The 22,943-nt window shown below is 40.3% G+C and overlaps 1 protein-coding gene across 3 annotated transcripts in view; it reads right to left on the reverse strand.

The window, feature by feature from the left end:
• Nucleotides 1–22,943, reverse strand: part of recql4 (RecQ like helicase 4) — a 70,613-nt gene that overhangs the window by 32,111 nt on the left and 15,559 nt on the right. For 2 of the 3 annotated variants that reach the window (XM_062979895.1, XM_062979893.1), the window contains 8 exons: nucleotides 19,644–19,743; nucleotides 16,699–16,837; nucleotides 12,972–13,103; nucleotides 11,445–11,594; nucleotides 8,506–8,598; nucleotides 4,817–4,953; nucleotides 3,726–3,809; nucleotides 1,834–2,022 (listed from right to left, as the gene is read on the reverse strand). In XM_062979895.1, the coding sequence (XP_062835965.1) occupies nucleotides 1,834–2,022; nucleotides 3,726–3,809; nucleotides 4,817–4,953; nucleotides 8,506–8,598; nucleotides 11,445–11,594; nucleotides 12,972–13,103; nucleotides 16,699–16,837; nucleotides 19,644–19,743 (1,024 nt within the window). The remainder of the gene's footprint in view (nucleotides 1–1,833; nucleotides 2,023–3,725; nucleotides 3,810–4,816; nucleotides 4,954–8,505; nucleotides 8,599–11,444; nucleotides 11,595–12,971; nucleotides 13,104–16,698; nucleotides 16,838–19,643; nucleotides 19,744–22,943) is intronic. The other variant, XM_062979894.1, reaches the window with a different exon arrangement.

Consider the following 22,943-nt stretch of genomic DNA (forward strand, 5'->3'; position numbering starts at 1 on the left):
TCAAAAGAGCAGAAGAAAAGGACCTATAAAATAGCAGCAGTCCAAATACAAAAGAACAACAGTCCAAAAATGGCAATGTACATGAAATCAAGGAAGTTAAGATCACAGGCATAAATCCATTAGCATGAAAGCAGAACTTTTTCCAAGGCAAAACTCTTCCAGGAACATAAGCTAACACAGGAAGCGTGACACATGGACTTGAGAGCTAAGACTGGAACCTGAAGCTTTTGGCAATGTTGTCTGCTCTGAGGAACCAAGTAAACATCACTCAATTTAAGCCCAAGCCCAACCAAAAGGCCATGAGATCTTGACTTTGACACCTGGATTTCAAGGACTTCCCATGGAGCCTCTCTGAGTGCCTAATTAACCAGCTTTCACTCCCTCTGTGTGAAGACCTAATCTGATATCGCAGGAAAACTCCACATTGGTTGCATCACGCAAAGGCCAATTCCAAGTGTGTCTACCTTCTTTCACTGTATTGCTTTGTAGTATATTCTGTCTCAATGTGAACAACATAAAAGAACTGCCATATCACCCCAAGGGGATCAGGATGGTTTCCAACAAAAATGGCAAACATTCAATGCCAGAATACACTAACAAAGAGAAATAAACAATTCCCCCAGTCCCACTCTTTTCTATGTCCGATTCTGGGCAACACAATTCAAGGAAGAGACTGACAAGCTGGAATATGTCCAGAGAACTTGTAGAAAATAAGGTTTGGAGGTGACATGAGAGTCATTTTTAAATATTTGAAAGGGTGTCCCATTGAGAAGGGGACTAGTTTGCTTTCTGCTGTCCTAGAGACTAGGACGCAATGGAACAATAGATTCAAATTTCAGGGAAGGCAATTCCATCTTGTAACGAAGTGTGAATTTTTTAGTTTACAGATGTCATGTTTAATTGCGTTTTAAAAGTCATGTTTAATTGCGTTTTAAAAGGGTCAATATTTCAGTTACTTTGCACTCATGAGTTGGTTGCCATGGAGAAGTGGGCGGAGCCAACTGCCGTTTTGGTGGAGAAGTGCAGGTTTGAAAAAGAAGCAGTTAGTCTGTGCCCTGATGAGGTACAGTGAAGACTGACCCTCAGTTGAAGGGATCAGGGAGACTCAGATGCTTATTTTTGAGTCAATTTAAAATAAGTTTGGTGACTTATTTTAAAGTAGTCTGTCTCCTGATGAGGAACAGATAATCTGTGATTGTAATTCATAGGGTGACTGCAGTTTAGAGCAGTAAAGAAAGAAGTGACATTTTAAGAAGTTTGAAACACCTCATTCTAAATTTGCAACTGTTAACCAAAGTGCCTCTAAGGAGAAAGTTACTGTAACCATTAAGCTTTGTGCCAGAATAAACGAGTTATTGTTCTTTTAAGCATCTCAGCTTCTGTTATATATATATTACCATCAAAAACAAACAAGAAGAAAGAAGAAAAACAAAAATTAAAAGGTCTCCTCTCGAAGTAGCTAGTGGCTATATCTTCCCATAGTGGTGGCAAGCGTGGATAATCCCCTTTACATCTGGTGGCTGCATTATAAACATCTTTACATAGTGGTGGCAGTGGTTATAATATGATAATATAAATTAAATAAACATTCAGACGTCTCTTCTCCGCACATCTGAACATTAAAAAGAACCTCCTTAAATGTTGCTGCCTAGTTCAGTGGAATCTCCTCTAGAGGTTTTGAAGCCGAGGCTGGATGGGCATCTGTCAGGAGGGCTTTGATGGTGCTTTTTTGTGCATGATAGAAGAGGTTGGACTGAATAGTCCTTGTGTTCTTTTCTAACTCCATGACTGCACCTGGAGGCAAATTTTACAAGGCCCAATCAGGCTCCTTACCTTACAGAGGCGCAGGTAACAAGGGCGGAAATTGTGGGACCACTCGGAGACGCAATGCGCTTCATCGATGCAGGCAAAAGCCACTGGCGGGAGCTGATCTGCAGGAGGGAGGCAGCTGGAGGCAGAGAGGCCTCCCCCAACCAAGGCCTCTGGGGAAAGCAGGAGGACGTGGACCTTCCCAGCCTTTACCTGCAGAGATACAAACTCATCTCATGAGGAGCAAGGCTCTTCTACTTTGCCCAACTCTTATTATGCAGCCACAGGTCTAGCGAACATCTATCCCTAAGTGAGCATTTCTTATGTTTTGTGGCTTCGGAGATGGAAAATGATGAATTAAATGAACTTCCAGTTACATGTATTGACTTTAACCCAAGCATGTGCAAACTTCAGCCCTCCTCCAGGTGTTTTAGACTTCAGCTCCTACAATTCCTAACAGCTGATAGGCTGTTAGGAATTGCAGAAGTTGAAGTCCAAAACACCTGGAGGAGGGCCGAAGTCTGCCCATGCCTGGGTTAACCCCTTCCCTTTGGAAACAGCAGCATCATAAAATTGCATTTCAAAAATTATGTCATGTGTAGGAACAAATTAAGTTCATTTGGGCAATGCAGAAGTGGGCAAAGTTCAGCCCCTGAACATTATGTTGACTACCATGACTGTCCATTTCTGAGGAAAGCAGTGTATAAAACAAGATAATAATAATAATAATAATAATAATAATAATAATAATAACAACAACAACAACAATAATAATAATAACAACTTTATTTTTATACCCCGCCCCATCTCCCCGAAGGGACTCAAGGCGCCTTACATGGGGCCTGGCCCAATAAAACAAACAAATAACAGTCACAGAGCAATAAAACAATTATCCCAGTAAAAAACATCAGCATCAGTAAAAAAAAACAATCATTAAAATCAACAAGCAGCATACAGTGTTAAAAACAGGAGACTAATTCATAGATCCCAGGCAAAATGCAGAGTGTTCCGAAATGGGGAAAGGTAATTTCACAGTTGAATGGACAATAAAAGATAGTCAGCATAACAATGATAATGATCTTTCTGCAACCCAAACATGCTTACGATTATTAATTGCAAGCTTCATATTGAAGCTGTAACCCAGTATGGGGAATAGTTCTATAATAATTGCACCATATAACACGATTGTTCCTGGGTTGTAAATGTCATTTTGGTCACATTGGTTCGATCATAAAAACATGGGGAAAAGTTTATTAAACTGCAAAAACTTTGTTTTTGTGGGACATACTGCAACACTTACTCAATAAATGTCTCATAGAATCTCAACAAATTTAGCATAATAATAATAATAATAATAATAATAATAATAATAATAATAATAATAATAATAATACTTTATTTATACCCCGCCACCATCTCCCCAACGGGGACTTGGGACGGCTTACATGGGGCCATGCCCAAAACAATACAATGTAAACAGCATATAAAAGAACAGCACAACACACTACAATAAACAATACAGTAAATAATATCCATTACAAAATAAAACAAGGAGACAATAAAAACAAGGGCAGACCACATGAACATTAAGTTAAAACTCGGGGTGAGAAAGACATAAAAATAAAAACCACAGCAAACAGGGTCATAAGGGAGTGGGGTATTCTGGAGGATAGATATTAGGGGGAGCAACGGAAAAGAAATATAAAATGGTTACTCTCCAAAAGCGCAGCGAAAGAGCCATGTTTTCAAGTCTAGTTTGTGGCAGCCACAAAAACGAAGTTTCAGAAGTAGAACAACTACTTTCAAAATCAGAAGCGCACAATTAAACAGCAATAACACTTTCAGGAACAGAACACAGCCAAATTTTGTTGCATAGTGTAGTGAGGCAGCCACAACAATTGGCACAGCCTGCTCACCTTCTCCATGGCAGCCTCTCTCTGGGTCTTGGACATGTTGGAGTGGATACAGACAGCTTTCAGGTGTTGTGGAAGGCCAGAGACCTGCAAAAGGAGCGTAGAATTACTGAAAAGTTGAACACAACACAACAAATAGCCGATGTGATTCCACCTGAACATTAGAAAGAACTTCCAGATGGCAAGAGCTGTTCAACAGTGGAACTCTTTGCCACGGAGTGTGGTGGAGGCTTCTTTTTCGGAGGCTTTTAAACAGGTGCTTTGATTGTGTCTTCCGGTCTGGCAAAATGGTAACACCTGTGAATTTAGGATTTAAGGAGCCCAGAGGTGGCACCTTGTTGTTGGCAACATTGTCAGTTCTTGAAGCCATGCGTTTGGACTCTTGCTATCTCATGTTTCCTGGACCTCGGTTTATGGATTCTGATTCAACTTTGTACTCTGGACACTCTGGTAATTGGCTTATGACCCTGGAACAGATATTTGACTTCTCTATTTGTGTTATCCTACTAATGTTTTGCACCTCTGATGGACTATCACCTTGGCCTTGGACTGTTGATTAGCACTCTACTAGTATTTGGAGTTGAGCCTTCTGACAAGATCAGAGCTTTCCAAAAAATGTGTTGTGAAATGTACGGTTTTTTTTAATGTCAGGAGCAACTTGAGAAACTGCAAGTTGCTTCTGATGTGAGAATTGGCTGTCTGCAAGGACGTTGCCCAGTGGACTCCCGGATGTTTTGATGTCTTACCATGCTTGCAGGAGACTTCTCTCATGTCCCTGCATGGGGAGCTGGAGCAGACAAAGGGAGCTCATCCGTGCTCCTCCCAGATTCAAACTGGTAACCTTCAGGTCAGCAACCCAACCTTCAGGTTAGCAGTCCTGATAGCACAAGGATTTAACCCATTGCGCCACTGGTGGCTCCGACATGAGAGTGTTGGTTGTATTGTGTGAGTCACATGAACATAAGGAGAAACCTCTAAGTATGTGAGCTGAACAATAAATCATGTAAATAATTGCTAGTAAAAAAAAAAGGATGGTCCTTGGGGGTCTCTTCCAACTCTGTGATAATATGATTCAAAGGTGCCTAAAGACTTACTTGGTCATCCATTAGAGACACCAACGGCGAGATCACCAAAGTGATGCAGGTGGACCGCTTGCTGTACAGGTAGGCCGGGAGCTGATAACAGAGGGATTTCCCCATTCCTGTGGACAGGACCACCAGCGTTGAGAGACCTAGAAGAGGGAGGTGGGAACATCAGGCAGGGCAGCATGAGAACTAGAAACTCCAAGGTGGAATTGACACAGATCTTCCTTCTCCCACGGAGAGGCTTTGTCTACCAGAGTTCACTTGTGCTATTCATCATTTTAACACTCTTTTCTCAGTCATCCTCCCAAAAAGTGAGCAGGAGGATTACAATCAGCCTCCCCAACCTAGTACCCTCTGCATGTGCTGCTCTACAACTCCCACCATTCATGATCAGCATGACCAATGGTGGGAACTGCAGTCAATTATTCATTACACAAGCCAACAAGTATTTTTCATCAGATATAATTTTAGGTCATTCTTATAGTTTATTTTGTGCTGAATTAAGATCTGTGTTTATTTTTTCTCTTATCACATGTAGTTTTTGCGATGACGCTAATTGAATAATTAATGCATTTATGCACTGATATCAGTGTCTCAATAATGATATCAGTGATATGTCTTGTACCATATAATGTTGTATAGAGCTATCGTTAGAAAAGTTTTAGAAAAGCCCTGAAAACATGGCTATGTGCCCAGGCTTTCGAAGATTTAATGATAAAGACGACCCGGACTGATTTACGGCTACAGCACGAGGATTTTGGATGAATGGATTTTTAACCATATGTTTTATATTTTTAATATTGTTTTAATTGGATTTTCATTGCTGTTTTAATTATGTGTAGGCATCGAATTGTTGCCAATTGTGAACGCTGCCCTGAATCCCTTCGGGTGAGAAGGGCGGGATATAAATGCTGGAAATTAATTAATTAATTAATCCTGTTTAATTAATTAATTAATTAATTATATGCTTGCCTGCATAAATTGCCTATGTTAGCATATCATCTTACTCCAGCCAGGTGTAGGTCTAGATGATTGCATCCCTGTTGAGCAATACCCAATGACCAATAGGAACTCGATTGCTTAATAACTTATGACTGATGGTGCAATGCTGTGTAAGCAGGTATAGTTATATATAACTCACTGCAGACTAGATACTTTACCTTCAGTTTTGACAACACTCAAGCGGCTTTGTGAAAACTTTCTTGCTAACTACAGGTCTTCAGCATACAAAGAAGAAGTCCAGAACCTGCTTGATGCTTACCAGAAACTGGGGTCTAACATGTCACAGAAAATGCATTTCTTGTACTCCCACCTGGAATTCTTTCCTGAAAATCTTGGCATGGTGAGTGATGAGCAGGGAGAATGTTTCCACCAAGATATTCAGTTGATAGAGCGGTGCTACCAAGGTTCATGAAATGCAAGCATGATGCGAGACTACTGCTGGATGTACCGTGAAAATCGAGAAATCATATATTCCAGAAAACCATCTGCAAAACATTTCTGATCAAACATAGATCGCTTAAGCCTACTGGCTAACACTGGAACTTGCAAGCACACTGCAGTTGTACTGTTTATATTTGATTACTCTGTTTGGGTTGTAATTAGTTAATTAGATTTTATTGAAATCAGTGCGTAAATACATTAATTATTCGATTAGTCTCATTGCAAAAACTATACGTGACAGAGAAAAAATAAACACTGATCTGACTTCAGTGCCAAAAAAACTCTATAAGAATGACCTAAATTTATATTTGGTTAAAAATACTTGTTGGCTTGTGTTACACGAATATGATGCAAAATGTGCAGACTTTACAGTAGTCCGCTGTAATGTAACATTCGTCACATTTTTAAATTTATAAAGACATATTTAAAATCAGCATAAAAATTGATTTAAACTGCTCTACTCTCATTTCTGATGATTACAAAAACTATGATTTTGTTGGCTTGTGTCAATGGCACCAAGTTTGGAGGGGTGTGTGTGCTGCAGTCTTCAATCTCAATTTCACTCTGAGGCCAAGACTGCATCACACTAACTCAAAATGCTCTTTCTGACAAGGTCTGGATTTGAATCCAGCTCTTCCATGGCCCAAGTTGAAGGCGACACAAACTCAACTTCATGCCATTCCAGATATGACTCCATCTGGTGATGAAAAACCCATGAGTAAAGCACAGAATGCTGGATGCAAGAGGTTGAGCTCACCTCATCAATCCCTACACAGATCGCCCTCATTTATTTGACAGATTAGGGTCAGGGCATTGTCAAATACGGGGAAAGGTTGAAAAGTGCATCCCAGTCTTTTTTTAGCTAAACCAGATGGTGATAAGTTTAGCTGAAAGAGAGAAAAACAGTGTTCTGAGTAGACATAGAACAAAAAATGCAGAATATGGTTGAAAGAGGAGAACAAGCCTCAAAAGTACATGGCTATAGGTTTGTGTGTTTTTTTCATGACAGGAGCAACCGGAATTGCTTCTGGAGTGAGAGAATTGGCCATCTGCAAGGACGTTGCCCAGGGGACGCCGGGATGTTTTTGATATTTTACCATCCTTGTGGGAGGCTTTTCTCATGGCCCCGCATTGAGCTGGAGCTGATAGAGGGAGCTCATCCGCACTCTCCCCGGGTGGGATTTGAACCTGGCAGCCTTCAGGTCAGCAACCCAACCTTCAAGTCACAAGGCTTTTATCCCCTAGGCCACCGGAGGCTCCGGCTATAGGTTAGATATGTTCAAAGGTGAGGGAAGCCTGTATTGCCAGGGAATCAAATAGGGTCTTCCAGGAGGATTCTGCCTTGGTCAGACCACACCTGGAATCACACTGTGTCCAATTCTGGGCACCTCAATTGAAGGGAGATGTTGACAAGCTGGAAAGCGTCCAGAGGAGGGCGACTAAAATGATCCTCTTTAATCTTGGACATTCTTAAAATTTTATATAATGTGTTTTTATTTTGTAATGGTATCTGTTTTATATGAACTGTTGTTTTGTAGATTGTTTTATATTAATTGTTGTTTTTACATTGTTTTTAGGCATTGAATTTTTGCCATTTACTGTAAGCCGCTTTGAGTCTCCTCGGAGAGAAAGGTGGGGTAAAAGTGATTGAAATAAATAAATAAATAAATAAATAAGGGTCTGGAGAACAAGCCCTATGAGGAGCGGCTTAAAGAGCTGGGCATGTTTAGCCTGCAGAAGAGAAGGCTGAGAGGAGACATGATAGCCATGTACAAATACGTGAGGGGAAGTCATAGGGAGGAGGGCGCAAGCTTGTTTTCTGCTGCCCTGCAGACTAGGACACGGAACAATGGCTTCAAACTACAGGAAAGGAGATTCCACCTGAACATCAGGAAGAACTTCCTCACTGTGAGGGCTGTTCGACAGTGGAACTCTCTGCCTCAGACTGTGGTGGAGGCTCCTTCTTTGGAGGCTTTTAAGCAGAGGCTGGATGGCCATCTGTCGGGGGTGCTTTGAACGCGATTTCCTGCTTCTTGGCAGAATGGGGTTGGACTGGATGGCCCATGAGGTCTCTTCCAACTCTACTATTCTATTATTCTATCTGGGACTGAATATATGGGGGCCTCCAGAGGGCAAGAAGATGAGCCTAGATCTTCTAAGACTAGGAAGGTCTTGTTAAGCCATCTGTTACAGCAATATGGAAGAGGATCCCCGTCTGTTATCCGCTCTGGCTTGAGGCAAGCGCTCTGCCTTACCTGAAAGAATCCTCATCACGGCTGTTTCCTGTCCTGCGCGGAAGGAGGTGAAGCCCAGCTCAGCTAGCGCTTGGAAAACCTCAGGAGGGGTCTCTGCAGAAGATACAGCAAGTCAGAGATGGGCTATTCTTGATCCTGGCAAGGATATGACTCTCCGAAGGAAAGGCAGGCTGACTTTATTCCGTTCATGCTTATGCTGGGAAGCTAAGTACAGTGGAACCTCGATTTAAGAGCATCCCAACTTAATAATAATAATAATAATAATAATAAGCCGACGAAACCATTGATCATATCCTTAGCTGCTGTAAGAAAATCGCACAGACAGACTACAAACAGAGGCACAACTATGTGGCCCAAATGATTCATTGGAACTTATGCCTCAAGTACCACCTCCCAGCAGCAAAGAACTGGTGGGATCACAAACCTGCAAAAGTCTTGGAGAATGAGCACGCAAAGATACTGTGGGACTTCCGAATCCAGACTGACAAAGTTCTGGAACACAACACACCAGACATCACAGTTGTAGAAAAGAGCAAGGTTTGGATCATTGATGTCGCCATCCCAGGTGACAGTCGCATTGACGAAAAACAACAGGAAAAACTCAGCCGCTATCAGGACCTCAAGATTGAACTGCAAAGACTCTGGCAGAAACCAGTGCAGGTGGTCCCGGTGGTGATGGGCACACTGGGTGCCGTGCCAAAAGATCTCAGCCGGCACTTGGAAACAATAGACATTGACAAAATCACCATCTGCCAACTGCAAAAGGCCACCCTACTGGGATCTGCACGCATCATCCGAAAATACATCACACAATCCTAGACACTTGGGAAGTGTTCGACTTGTGATTTTGCGAAACGAAATCCAGCATATCTATCTTGTTTGCTGTGCCATACAACGTCGTTGTGTTGATAATAATAATAATAATAATAATAATAATAATAATAATAAAACTTTATTTATACTCCGCCACCATCTCCCCGTGGGGACTCGGGGCGGCTCACAATGTTACAAAAGTAACAGCGCAAATACATTAACAATATACACAGTTTAAAATAGAAGAAGATGGTAAAACAGAAGTTAAAACAAAGGTTTATACAACAGTAATAATACCAAACAACCACCAATGCAATTCAGTCAACTTCAAAGGTGGGGAGGACTATAGCAGCAATATAAGATAAAATCATTAGATTAAAATACCTCGATGAAAGGAACCTAATAACATTCAGAACAGAATTATAATGAGGCTGGTCATCCAATAACTTAAGAGCGTTTTGAGTTAAGAGCTTGGTCATGGAACAAATTAAACTCCTAAGTCAAGGTATCAGTGTATGTTATTTCGCTTAACATTTAATCTTTAAAATTAGGAGTGGCTGCTCTGGTTATTTTAATGGCTGTAACATATTTTCTGTGGAGCGCCCAGTGGTGCAGCAGGTTAAACCGCTGAGCTGCTGAACTTGCTGACCGAAAGGGGAATCCGGAGAGCAGGTGAGCTCCCACTGTTAGCCCCAGCTTCTGCCAACCTAGCAGTTCGAAAACATGTTAATGTGAGTAGATCAATAGGCACCACTCTGGCGGGAAGGTAACGGCGCTCCATGCAGTCATGCCAGTGGCCACATGACCTTGGAGGTGTCTATGGACAACACTGGCTCTTCAGCTTAGAAATGGAGATGAGCACCAACCCCCAGAATTGGACACGATTGGACTTCATGTCAGAGGAAAACCTTAACCTTTTATCTCAACGTATTTTTTGTTTTTTTACTGTATGCCCTTAATATCTGCCAGGGTTTGGTTCCAGAATCACCCCCATAGATCCCTAAATACATGGATGCTCAAGTCCTGTAAGAATGCCAGAGTTAAATGGTGACCCTCATAGAAAATGGTATGCTTTCTGGATACTTTGTGCAGTAGGATGGATATTATCAAGCCAGGGATAGTTGAATTCATGGATACTGAATCTGTGGAGAGACTGTATTCACCTACTTAGTACTGTATTATAAATATTTCAACTCATCATATATTATCAGCCCTGATTGGCTGAGAGGTGACATATAAAGGCTTTGAATAAACATATTGAATAGCACTGTGCAAAGGACAGACCCACCGCCACCCTTCTTGGTGTTGGGACTCACCCTGGACTAATCAAGTCTAAGTGTAGTCAGATAGATGATAGAGTTAGATTGAGGGAATCCTTTCCCCGTTTCCAAAGCATGCCTAGATAGGATTCACCATTGTTTCCTGGTTCCCATCCTATTTAGGTCAGCCCACCCTTTGATGTTCCTAGAAATGTAATATCTCCTAGGGCTTTGATGTAACTTCCCCAATTTGGTCCTTTGGAATGTTTATGGCCCTAGAGAAGAAGCGACCCACAAGGCTTGGTCGCCATTCCAGCTTCCTGCTTTGTTCCAGAGAGGACGCACCTCTGTCCTCTAATAGCCAAGATGTAGTTATCTATAGAGCTTTGTTATTTTAATCCGTCTATGTGTATTAGATCAGGATAGACTAGCTAGATAGGTCCTAACCTTTTCTATCCTTCAATGGATTTCTTTTTACCTCAATACATGCTTTTAAACTTTAAAGCTAACTTTGCATCCCTTTTGCCTTTCTGATGACGCAGAGGCCTTCCAAACTCACATCCGTAAGTTTCACGCTGCTGCAATTCTTTACTCTGCTATTTTAATGGGAATTTACCTCATAAAGAGGGTGATTAGAGCTTAACAGCTCTTCCATTCCCAACACTTGGCACCCCCATTGGTCACTTCTCTCTAGGATTCTATCTTACTTTCTCCACTAATAGAGACCAAAGTGGCAACTCTACAGACTAAGGTAGGAATCTTAAGGGTCTGGTTAATGAAAGATAGCACGTGTTCTAGGATTTCTCCATGACATTTTGCAGCAAAACGTTGTCTTCAGCCATCAGAAGACTTCTCCCTGGACCTTACCTTTCACCTTCCCATCCGGACCCAGTCTGTAGAGGGGCTCTATGGGCTCTGGTGGAGGCGGTGGTTCATACATGGGTCTGTGCATGGGCAGGAAGACCCCTCCCTCTTGACCTTGAGACTCTGGTGCTCCTTGGTTGCTCTCATTTTTTGCTGGAAAGTAAGGTGGGGCACGTTATGACAGTCTGTAGGAGAGCAATATGTAACATTGGCTACAACTCAAACTTCACAACAAGGCAACAATAATAACAATTTAAAACTTGACTAAAGTGTGGGATTGTTAGCCATCTTGAGTCCCCATGTGAAGAAAGGCGGGGGATAATGATAACAACAACAACAACAACAACAACAACAACAATTTGATTGAAGTCAAAAATCAGAAACTCCTCAAAGCACAGCAAAGAATCAGTACAAGAAAACTGCACTACAAAGTAGAGCTGACAGCTGGCACAACAAAGCATTGCATGGAAATTTCCTTGACAAAATTGAAGGAAAGGTTGATAAGGAGAAGACCTGGCTCGGGCTCACGAATGGAACCCTGAAGAAGGAGTCAGAAGGCCTGGTTCTTGCAGCCCAGGAGCAAGACATCAGGACAAATGCAATCAAGGCCAAGATCGAAAAATTAGCCAGTAACCCAAAATGCAGATTGTGCAAGGAAGCTGACGAAACCATGGATCCTATCCTCAGATGCTGTAAGAAAATTGCACAGACAGACTACAAACACAGGCACAACTATGTGGCCCAAATGATTCATTGGAACTTATGCCTCAAGTACCATCTGCCGGTAGTAAAGAACTGGTGGGACCACAAACCTGCAAAGGGAGTGGAAAATGAGCACGCAAAATACTGTGGGACTTCCGAATCCAGATTGACAAAGTTCTGAAACACAACACACCAGACATCACAGTTGTGGAAAAGAAAAAGGTTTGGATCATTGATGTCGCCATCCCAGGTGACAGTCGCATTGACGAAAAACAACAGGAAAAACTCAGCCGCTATCAGGACCTCAAGATTGAACTTCAAAGACTCTGGCAGAAACCAGTGCAGGTGGTCCCGGTGGTGATGGGCACACTGGGTGCCGTGCCAAAAGATCTCAGCCGGCATTTGGAAACAATAGACATAGACAAAATTACGATCTGCCAACTGCAAAAGGCCACCCGACTGCGCTCATCATCCAAAAATACATGACAAAGTCCTAGACACTTGGGAAGTGTTCGACTTGTGATTTTGTGATACGAAATCCAGCATATAGATCTCGTTTGCTGTGTCATCCTATGTCTTTGTGTCAATAACAAAACAATAACGATAACAATAATAATAGTCAGCCTCCGGTGGAATGTCCATAGATTCACACTGGAATTATGATTCCGATAATTAAGTTAGAAATAGGATGAAACCAGAATCCGTGACTAGGAATAGCTTTTCCAGCTGCTTGCTACTAACACAGAATCAAAGACAAATTGTATCAGAGTTGAGGCAACAGAGTAGCAAAGTGGAATAGGTTCAATAGGGGCAATCTATCTTTCTCACCTGAGACCTTGCTGTAGGCCGTGTTAGTCATCTGGGCCACTTCTTCCAAGGTGAGCAAGGGCACCTCTTCCTCTGCATCGCAGCCATTTTCCTTTGGTTGGGGCTGAGCATCAGAGAGAGACTGAGATGCTGCTATAAGGAAACAGAAGTCAGTTCAGGAAAATCATAATTAAATTCAGGCTTCTACTGTGTAAGGATAGATCACTGAATACCGAAGTCAGGATGGTCCATGCCATTGTAGTTCCCATTTCTGGATTGTATTGTACCCTGCCTCCAGCTTTTAGGAGAAACCAATAACAAAGGCATTATCATTCTTATTATTGGGGTGTTGTGTGTCGTTTGGCTGAGAAAGACCAACAGCTGGGATCACTTGGGAAGGTGGCAGAAGTATCTGGAAGCTGTATTAGCGAGTTGCTGGAAGCAACGTTGGTGCAACTGCTACAGCCTGAATCTTTGCTGGTGGACCTTTACTTTGATGAGTGGAGTACAATTTGGTTTGTCGAAGAGATTCCTTGGCTTTAAACATTTTGGAAAAGACTTTGGACTACTCTTATGTCTTGCCCTTATTTTGGCTGGCTGCTGTGGATAACCTCAGACTGCTTTGGACTATTATTATTATTATTATTATTATTATTATTATTATTATTATTATTATTATTATGTTTATACCCTGCTTTTTTTTCTTCACAAGGAGACTCATAGTGGCTAACATGAAAAGCATTCCAATATGATTTAAAAATCTAAAATTTGTGATATGGTGTGTAGTTGTTTAACAATAATTAGGTGGACAGCACTCTGACACTAAACTAAGGCATATCCGGTGGGTTCAGAGCCACAGCCTGAAGTTCAAACCAAAACACCATGCTTCTTTGATTTTTTCTTTTTCCTTACCTAATTTTCTTTCTTTTTCTTTCTCTCTCTTTTTCTCCTTTTCTTGTTTTCCTTCCCTCTCTTTCCTTCCTTCCTTGTCTCCTTCTTTCTCTTTTTCCTACCTACTTTGCTTTTCCGTTTTGTGAGAAATTGATCTCTCCATTTTGGGAGAAAATAGTTTTGATAGAGTTACAAGCTTGGTAGATGTAGGGAATGCTTGGATGTATCATATCTTGATTTCAGCAAGGCCTTTGACAAGGTCCCCAATAATAATAATAATAATAATAATAATAATAATAATAATAATAATAATAATAATAATCCAGACTGACAAAGTTCTGGAACACAACACACCAGACATCACAGTTGTGGAAAAGAAAAAGTTTTGGATCATTGATGTTGCCATCCCAGGTGACAGTCGCATTGACGAAAAACAACAGGAAAAACTCAGCCGCTATCAGGACCTCAACACTGAACTGCAAAGACTCTGGCAGAAACCAGTGCAGGTGGTCCCGGTGGTGATCGGCACACTGGGTGCCGTGCCAAAAGATCTCAGCCGGCATTTGGAAACAATAGACATTGACAAAATCACGATCTGCCAACTGCAAAAGGCCACCCGACTGAGATCTGCACGCATCATCCGAAAATCTCGATCTGCCAACTGCAAAAGGCCACCCGACTGGGATCTGCACGCATCATCCGAAAATACATCACACAGTCCTAGACACTTGGGAAGTGTTTGACTTGTGATTTTGTGATACAAAATCCAGCATATCTATCTTGTTTGCTGTGTCATAAAATAATAATAATAATAATAATAATCATCATCATCATCATCATCATCATCATCATCTTTATTCTTATACCCCACCTCCATTTCCCCGAAGGGACTCGGGGTGGCTTACATAGGGCGAAAGCCCAAGCAAATACAATAAGGAACATAAAACACATCAAACGGCAAAAACCACACGCAAATGAAAATAAACATTAACATAAAAAATAGTAAAAAAAAATTGGTAAAAACATATTAAAATGCAGCAATAAAATCATAAAAACAAACTGCTCAAAAGTGCGCTAAGTGTGTTATGAAACATGAGGTAGTTAATAAAGTGCTAAAAAGACTGGAAAGGAGAAAAAGCTTTAACTAAAAAGGATTGGAGGGAAAGAATGCGGGAATATATGCTAATGGCCAAACTTACCAATAATAGGAGGAACAAAAGTAATGAGGACTTTTTAGAAACATGGAAGTTGGCTATAGCATATCTGAATAGAGAGTCAGTAATATAGAGGAATTCCATTAGGAATTTAGGGTTACTATTAACAAGGATAGATAAATTGGCTTAAAGGCTTCATAATGCTTCAGGGTTGGAAGTCATGGTGAAGGGTGCATGGGTGGGGAAGGGGTTTTATTTTGTGTGGGATAGGGGTTTTGGGTGCGTGTAGGGTCTGTTGTGTGCAACACGCTTGTATGTCTTTGTTTGAATGTTAGGGTGAACTCTTATATATTTAATTTCTTTTTTAAAAAATGAGTAGAAATCTAGATTGAAAATAGTGGATAACATGTAGAAAGAGCAATTCTATATGTTTTGAATTACTGATAATAATATGTACTTAATGTTAGAATTAACCGGTTGATCGACTAATGTAGATATGCATGTACATTTCAAAAGGATTGTTATTTGACTTTATCTGCTATAATTTGCTGTTTTGTTATGTAACATATCATTAATAAATTGTTTACCCACCCAATAAATAAATAAATAAATAAATAAATAAAGTGCTAAAAAATCGTGGAGGATTTGGAGTGGGATGGATCCTGTAGTTGTATCAGAAAATTGACAAAGCGAGATGCAACTAATCGGAACGAGGACACCAAAACAAACGTTTTGGGAAGCAAACTAGTCCAATGTGGGCTAGTCAAGGCTATTATTAGGTGGATCTGTAATTGGTTAAACGAAGGAACCCCAAAGCAGGGGCCGGTCCACCATCCTTCAGACTGTTGAGGGGCCAAATTATCATTTGGAAAAACAAAACAAAACAAAAATCCTATGCACATTGCACATATCTTATTTGTAGTGCAAAACAACAACAATAACAATGAAAAACCAATACAATATTTAAAAATGAAAATAATTTTAACCAACATAAACCTATCAGGATTTCAATAGAAAGTGTGGGCCTGCTTCTGGCCAATGAGATAGTCAGGTTAATTACGATTGTTGTTGTTGTGTGTCTTCAAGTCATTTCAGACCATTGGCGAGCCTAAGTTCAACATTATTTATTTATTCATATACTACATTTATTTACTACATTTATATCCCACCTTTCTCACCCTGAAGGGGACTCAGAGCAGCTGTATGTACATACAATATATTATATTATTAGCATAGCACAATATTAGCATTATATATTACTATATTGAACTATACCACTATACTGTAATATTATATGTAATATATAAGATATAATTAATGCTATTATATGGTATTATTGTTAATATTATATTGTATAAAATGATATTATTATTATCAATATCATATGTATATACGATATATTATATTATTAAAACTGATATAAAATATTATATTATAAATGAGGGTGGGGGCCAGGTAAATGACCTTGGAGGGCTGCATCCGGACCCCGGGCCTTAGTTTGGGGACCCCTGCCCCAAAGGGTGATTCTCCCCAAGGGTTCCCCTTCTTCATCCTGGAAAGAAGTGACGAGTGGAGTGCCATGAAGAGGGTTCAGTCCTGGGCCCAGTTCTGTTCAACGTTTGTATTAATGACTTGGATGAAGGTTTAGAGGGCATGCTTATCAAGTTTGCGGATGACACCAAATTAGGAAAGTCCAGCCTTACCTTTCCCCTTGCACTGCGAGGCCCAGTGGCCGACCTCTCCGCACCTGAAGCAGGTGTCCGAGCTCCGGCCTAGGATCCTGCCACCTCCTCCTCCTCCGCCAAACAGCTCCCCCTTCTTCTGCCACTTCTGCTTCCAAACCTGCAACGAGAGGTTAGAGAAGTCCATGAAGTCCTCTTAACAGGGTTTCTTAACATGAGAAATGACATGCTGTCCAATCATTTTCATCCCTGATAACGTTAGCCTTCGATCTAGGAAACTTAAGACATTCTTCCCCCATGATTTATCTTACCCTTTTGCTTTCGAATGGCCCCATCCTGTCAGCCGTAGAACTTGTCTTCAGGTGGCCATTTTTATGACATCTTTAGCACTTATCCTTAGGTAGCCATATTGAGTTTTCCATAAAACTGATCACTAAGTGGCCATTTTGAGTCCACCTTACCACTTGTCATTGGGCAGCCATTTTGTAGTCTCCTTAGGACTTATCACTGGGTGGCCATTTTGCATCCTTCTCACTTGGAGGTCATTTTGGCCTCCAAATGAGCACTCATTGAGTGGCCATATTGGGTTTTTCTTAATACTGATGATTGGGTGGCTATTTTGGGTCCTCCTTACCCCTTGTCATTGGGCCGCCATTTTGTAGTCTCCTTAGGGCTTGTCACTAGGTGGCCATTTTGCATCCTTCTCACTTGGAGGTCATTTTGGCTTCGAAATGAGCACTTGTTATTGGGTGGCCATATTGGGTTTCCCTTACTTAGTACTGATCACTGGTCAGCCATTTTGTGTCTTCATGTCCTCCTTAGCACTTATTTTTAGGCGGCCATATTGGGTTTCTTTAGTACTGATCACTGGGCAGCCATTTTGTGTCCTCCTTAGCACTTATCCTTAGGCAGCCATATTGAGTTTTTCTTGGTTCTCATCACTGGGCAGCCATTTTGCATCCTTCTCACTTGGAGGCCATTTTGGCTTTGAAATGAGCACTTGTTATTGGGTGGCCATATTGGGTTTCCCTTACTTAGTACTGATCACTGGCCAGCCATTTTGTGTCTTTATGTCCTCCTTAGCACCTATTTTTAGGCGGCCATATTGGGTTTCTTCAGTACTGATTACTGGGTGGCCATTTTGTGTCCTCCTTTGCACTTATCCTTAGGCAGCCATATTGAGTTTTCTTTAGTACTCATCAATGGCCGGCCATTTTATATCCTTGCCATTTGAAGGCTATTTTGTATCCTTCTTAGCACTTATCCTTAGGCGGCCATATTGGGTTTTCCTTAGTACTGGTCACTGGGTGGCCGTTTTGTTTCCTTATCCTTAGGTGGCCATATTGGGTTTTCCGTAGTACTCATCACTGGGTGGCCATTTTGCATTCTTGTCATTTAGAAGCTATTTTGTGTCCTCCTTACTACCTATCCATATTGAGTTTTCCTTCGTACTCATCACTTGCCAGCCATTTTGTTTCATGATCGTTAGGTGGTCATATTGAGTTTTCCTTAGTACTCATCACTGGGCGGCCATTTTGCATCCTTTTCATTTGGAGGCTATTTTGGGACCTCTTGAGCACTTATCCTTAGGGCAGCCATATTGAGTTTTCCTAATTACTAATCACTGGGTGACTATTTCGTTTCCTTATCTTTAGGCAGCCATATTGGGTTTTTCTCAGTTCTCATCACTGGGCGGCCATTTTGTATCCTTGCCATTTGAAGGCCATTTTGTATCCTTCTTAGCACTTATCCTTAGGCAGCCATATTGGGTTTTCCTCAGTTCTCATCACTGGGCGGCCATTTTGCTACCTTGTCATTTGGAGACTATTTTGTGCCCCACTTAATCTTTAGAAGCCCACACTGGGTGTTTCTTACTAGTTATCACTGGGTGGCCATTTGGCGCCCTGAGTGCTCCTTATTGGGTGGCCATTTTGTATCCTCCTTAGCACTTATCCTTAGGCAGCCATATTGGGTATTCCTTAGCGCTCATCATTGGGCGGCCATTTTGTAGACTCCTTAGTACTTTTTCTTAGGCTGCCATATTGGGTTTTCCTTGGTATTCATGACTGGGCGGTCATTTTGTGCCCTCCTTGGCACTCGTCATTGGGCAGCCATTTTGTAGCCTCCTGAGCACTTATCCTTAGGAAGCCATTTTGGATCCTCCTTTGCGCTCGTCAATGGGCGACCATTTTGTGCCTTTCTCGGCATGTCATCCTACAATTGCAGATTTGATTATTCACAAATTTGATTCTAAATGTTCCCTCTGGGAACCCAGATCCTCCAATGTAATTCTATGTTCACTACTGTTAGGAATTGTGGGAGTTGTAGTCCAAAACACCTGGAGGGCCCAAGTTGGCCCGTGCCTGCTTTATAGGTATCAGAAAGGATGTATCCTTTTTTTCTGAAGTGCTGGCTGTGCAGAAAGGCCCAGAAATATTATTGTGTTGTTGTTGTTTGTTTTCTCTCCCGCCAACACTGTGAGCTCCTTGTGAGGATTTGTAAAAAGACACCATGATGGAATGTGTTGACTGGAAAGGCATGTGTCGACAGCTGATTGGCTGAGCCAGCCAGGAGCCAGAATTCCGATTGGCTGCTGTCTCTAACTTGCTGTTGCGACAAACGGTTTTAACTGCCACTTTCACCTCGGAGAGTGAAGAGAGCGCTGACTGGAAATAGGAAGGAAATGGCTGCCAGCTCTCCGAAGTCTGATTATTTATAAGGAAATAAGGCATATTTAAAGACTGTTTAAAGAGACAGTTTATTTCCTCTGTTCTCTGTGTGAATTCAGAGACTGCTGTATATATTGTTGCCCTGTTTGATCTTTTGAACTGAAATAAAGATACTGTTGCTTGTTACACAAGCCTGAGTGACACTTTATTATACTGCAGGGTATATTTTGGTTCAGAAACTGAGGTAAAGCTTCTATTTATTTATTTCTACAACCTTTAACACTCCTGGCCACTTACTTGCTTCCGTAGGTGTTTTCCTCTAAGGGCAAATCCTTTGACGTGGGACCTTTTCTTGAGGTTCAGGCAGACAAAGTTGCCACCCTGCTTTGGCGCAGACCTAGAAACAGACAACCAATCTGTTGTGAATATATATACTTGTGAAAATGACAATATTTTATTCCATTGCACCTACCCCCAGAGCTTTGCAAACTGTGTGTCGGGATGCACCAGTGTGTCCCCTGCAATCCATATATATACATAAACATATATACCCCCATTTACTCCAATGTAATGCTCATCTTTTTTTGGCTAAATGACCTTGCTAAATTTGGTGTGTGCATTAGATTTGCGTCATGTGGTCATCTTAGTGCTGAGCCAAAGCCAAAGGGGAATCTGCTTCAGGAGCTCCTCTTGGAGGGATCTCATCTCTAATTTAATTGCAATGACTCAATGCAATGCGATCCTGGGATTTGGAGTTTGGTGAGGCATCAGCATTCTTCTTTATTATTATTATAATTATATTTTTATACCCAGCTTTATTTCTCCCGAAGGAGACTCAAAGCAGCTTAACATCTTTTTCAGGAGCCAAGTAAAAACTTTCCTATGGAAACAGGCCTTCCCTGAAGGAGAACAATAATACTGAAAATGCCGGATCTATGTTTGCAATGTTTGGGTGACAATGGACCCCCTGCAATGGCCTAAATGAATGGATACTAGATGGGGTTTTAACTTATTGCATGATTAATTATATTTATATATTTATTTATTTACTACATTTATATCCCGCCCTTCTCACCCCGTAGGAGACTCAGGGCGGCTTACAAATTATATGTACATACAAAATTATATTATTAGCATAGCACAATATTAGCATTGTATATTACTATATTGTACCCTATCATTATACTGCAACATAATAATACAATATAATATTAATTATATATTATATATTACATGTAATATTACTAATAATATTACATGTAATATATAATATATAATAAATATTATATTGTATTATTATTAGTATAATATTGTATTACATTACAATATTATTATCAATATTATATGCATATACAATATATTATATTATTATATATTATTGCATATTATATTGTATTACATATTATATTGTATATTATATCAAATGTTTTTTTTTGTTAGCTATTCATGATGTCTGTTGTGGGTTTTATAATTTTTATTAGACATGATTATGGTTTTGATGATGAAGTTTATTTTTATGGCATATTATAAAACCCAAGATTTTCTTTTCCATTGCTGGAAGCTTTGGTGCTTCTAACACTTTAGTTTTTAACGAAGACTTTCTATGAATGTGGCAAATACAGTGGCCAAATTACAAAGAGTGAACTTTCGGAAGCAAATACATTTTTGGGTTCCAGGGTTTTGAAAACAAAGGTGCACATCAGATTCAATGGCTCATTAGACTCAAGCCAATACAGGTACTTATGAAAGTGCTATACTATATCTCCCTTCAGCCCGGCAAAAACTCACAATCAAAGCCCTACGGACAGATGGCCATCCAGTCTCTCTTTAAAAACCTCCAGAGAGGGATAATCATTTCTACAGAAGTGGAGTGCTAGTGATGTTCAAGTGTGAGTACTGTTATCTCTTTTATAATGTGTACAAATAGTTGATTTGGTAGCAGTAATGAGCACTAAATTGGACAGGTTTCTAATTTAAACAATGTCAACAATGGCTACAACAAAATGTGCTGCAGGATTATGTCCCTCCTGCAGAAACAAAGCGTCTGCTATTTAATAAACTTTCCCATGTTTTTATGATAGAACCAATTAGGAAATGACATTGATAACCCAGGAATAAAGGTCGTATTACATAGTGTAATCAAAGTACATTTTAAATGTCCATATTATATTTTTAGTTGTACTCTGTTTTAAGTCTGGCTCTGAGTTTAATGGAGTCTCTTTCTCTTATGGTTTTGAAACAGAGGCTGGATGGCCATCTGTTGGGAGGGATTGGATTGTGTCTTCCTATCTGGTAGATGTAAGATTATGTGGAGAGTCCCCGGGGATACCTTCCAACTCTTTAGAGAAATAAAGGCTGCCTGGGAGTATATAATGGAGTTTCCTTCTCTCTGGAGGTTTTTAAGCAGGGGCAGGTACGGACATCTGTTGGGAGTGCTTTGATTGTGTCTTCCTGCCTGGCAGATACTAGATGGAATTTAAACTTACAGAATGTTTAATTTTATTTCTTTTGTTAGTTATTAATTATGTATGTTGTGGGTTGTATAATGTTTATTAGGTATGATTATAGTTTTGATGATATTTAATTTTTATGGTGTTATTTTTTTTGTTTTTTATATGTTGTTCACCATTTTGAGTCCTGATCCGGGAGAAAAGTGGGTTAGAAATAAATAAATAACAGCATTAGCATACGATTTAAAATATACAAATATGCAAACATTAAAACAGAATTAAATATAAACATTCACAATTAAAACCCATCAAACATATTCAGAGTTAAAAACCAGAAAGGCCCAAGAACTTGCCGAACTGCATCCCCAAGACTACATAACATTGGACTCAAGGCAGTTAAAGTGGGTTTATTTTACAGTATAGATGCACACCAGGGTTTTCTTTTCCATTGCTGGAAGCTTTGGTGTTTCCAACACTTTAGTTTTTCTGTTTCTGGCTTGAAAGTGTTATTCCTGTTTAATTGTGTGGTACTTACTATGAAAGTACTTATTCTCCTCCAGAAACTTAATTTTTGTGGCTGCCACAAACTACAGTAGAGTTTCAGTTATCCAAGCTTCACTTATCCAATGTTATGTATGATCCAACTAGTCTGCCTTTTAGTAGCCAATGTTTTTGTAGTAAATGTTGCAATGTTTTGGTGCTAAATTCGTAAATACAGTAATTACTGCATAACATTACTGTGTATTGAACTGCTTTTTCTGTCAATTTGTTGTAAAACATGTTTTGGTGCTTAATTTGTAAAATCATAATGTAATTTTATGTTTAATAGGCTTTTTTCTTAATCCCTCCTTATTATCCAACATTTTCGCTTATCCAATGTTTATGTTGGATAAGTGAGACTCTACTGTATTTAGAATTGGTTGAGACTCGAAGAGATACAAAGAAATAAAGGCTAATTGGGATATACAGTAGAGTCTCGCTTATCCAACATAAACGGGCCGGCTGAATGTTGGATAAGTGAAAATGTTGGATAATATGGAGGGATTAAGGAAAAGCCTATTAAACGTCAATTTACGTTACGATTTTACAAATTAAGCACCAAGACATCATGTTTTACAACAAATCGACAGAAAAAGCAGTCCAATAC

Source organism: Anolis carolinensis, chromosome 4 (assembly GCF_035594765.1).
Source record: "Anolis carolinensis isolate JA03-04 chromosome 4, rAnoCar3.1.pri, whole genome shotgun sequence".
Classification (NCBI taxonomy): domain Eukaryota; kingdom Metazoa; phylum Chordata; class Lepidosauria; order Squamata; family Dactyloidae; genus Anolis; species Anolis carolinensis.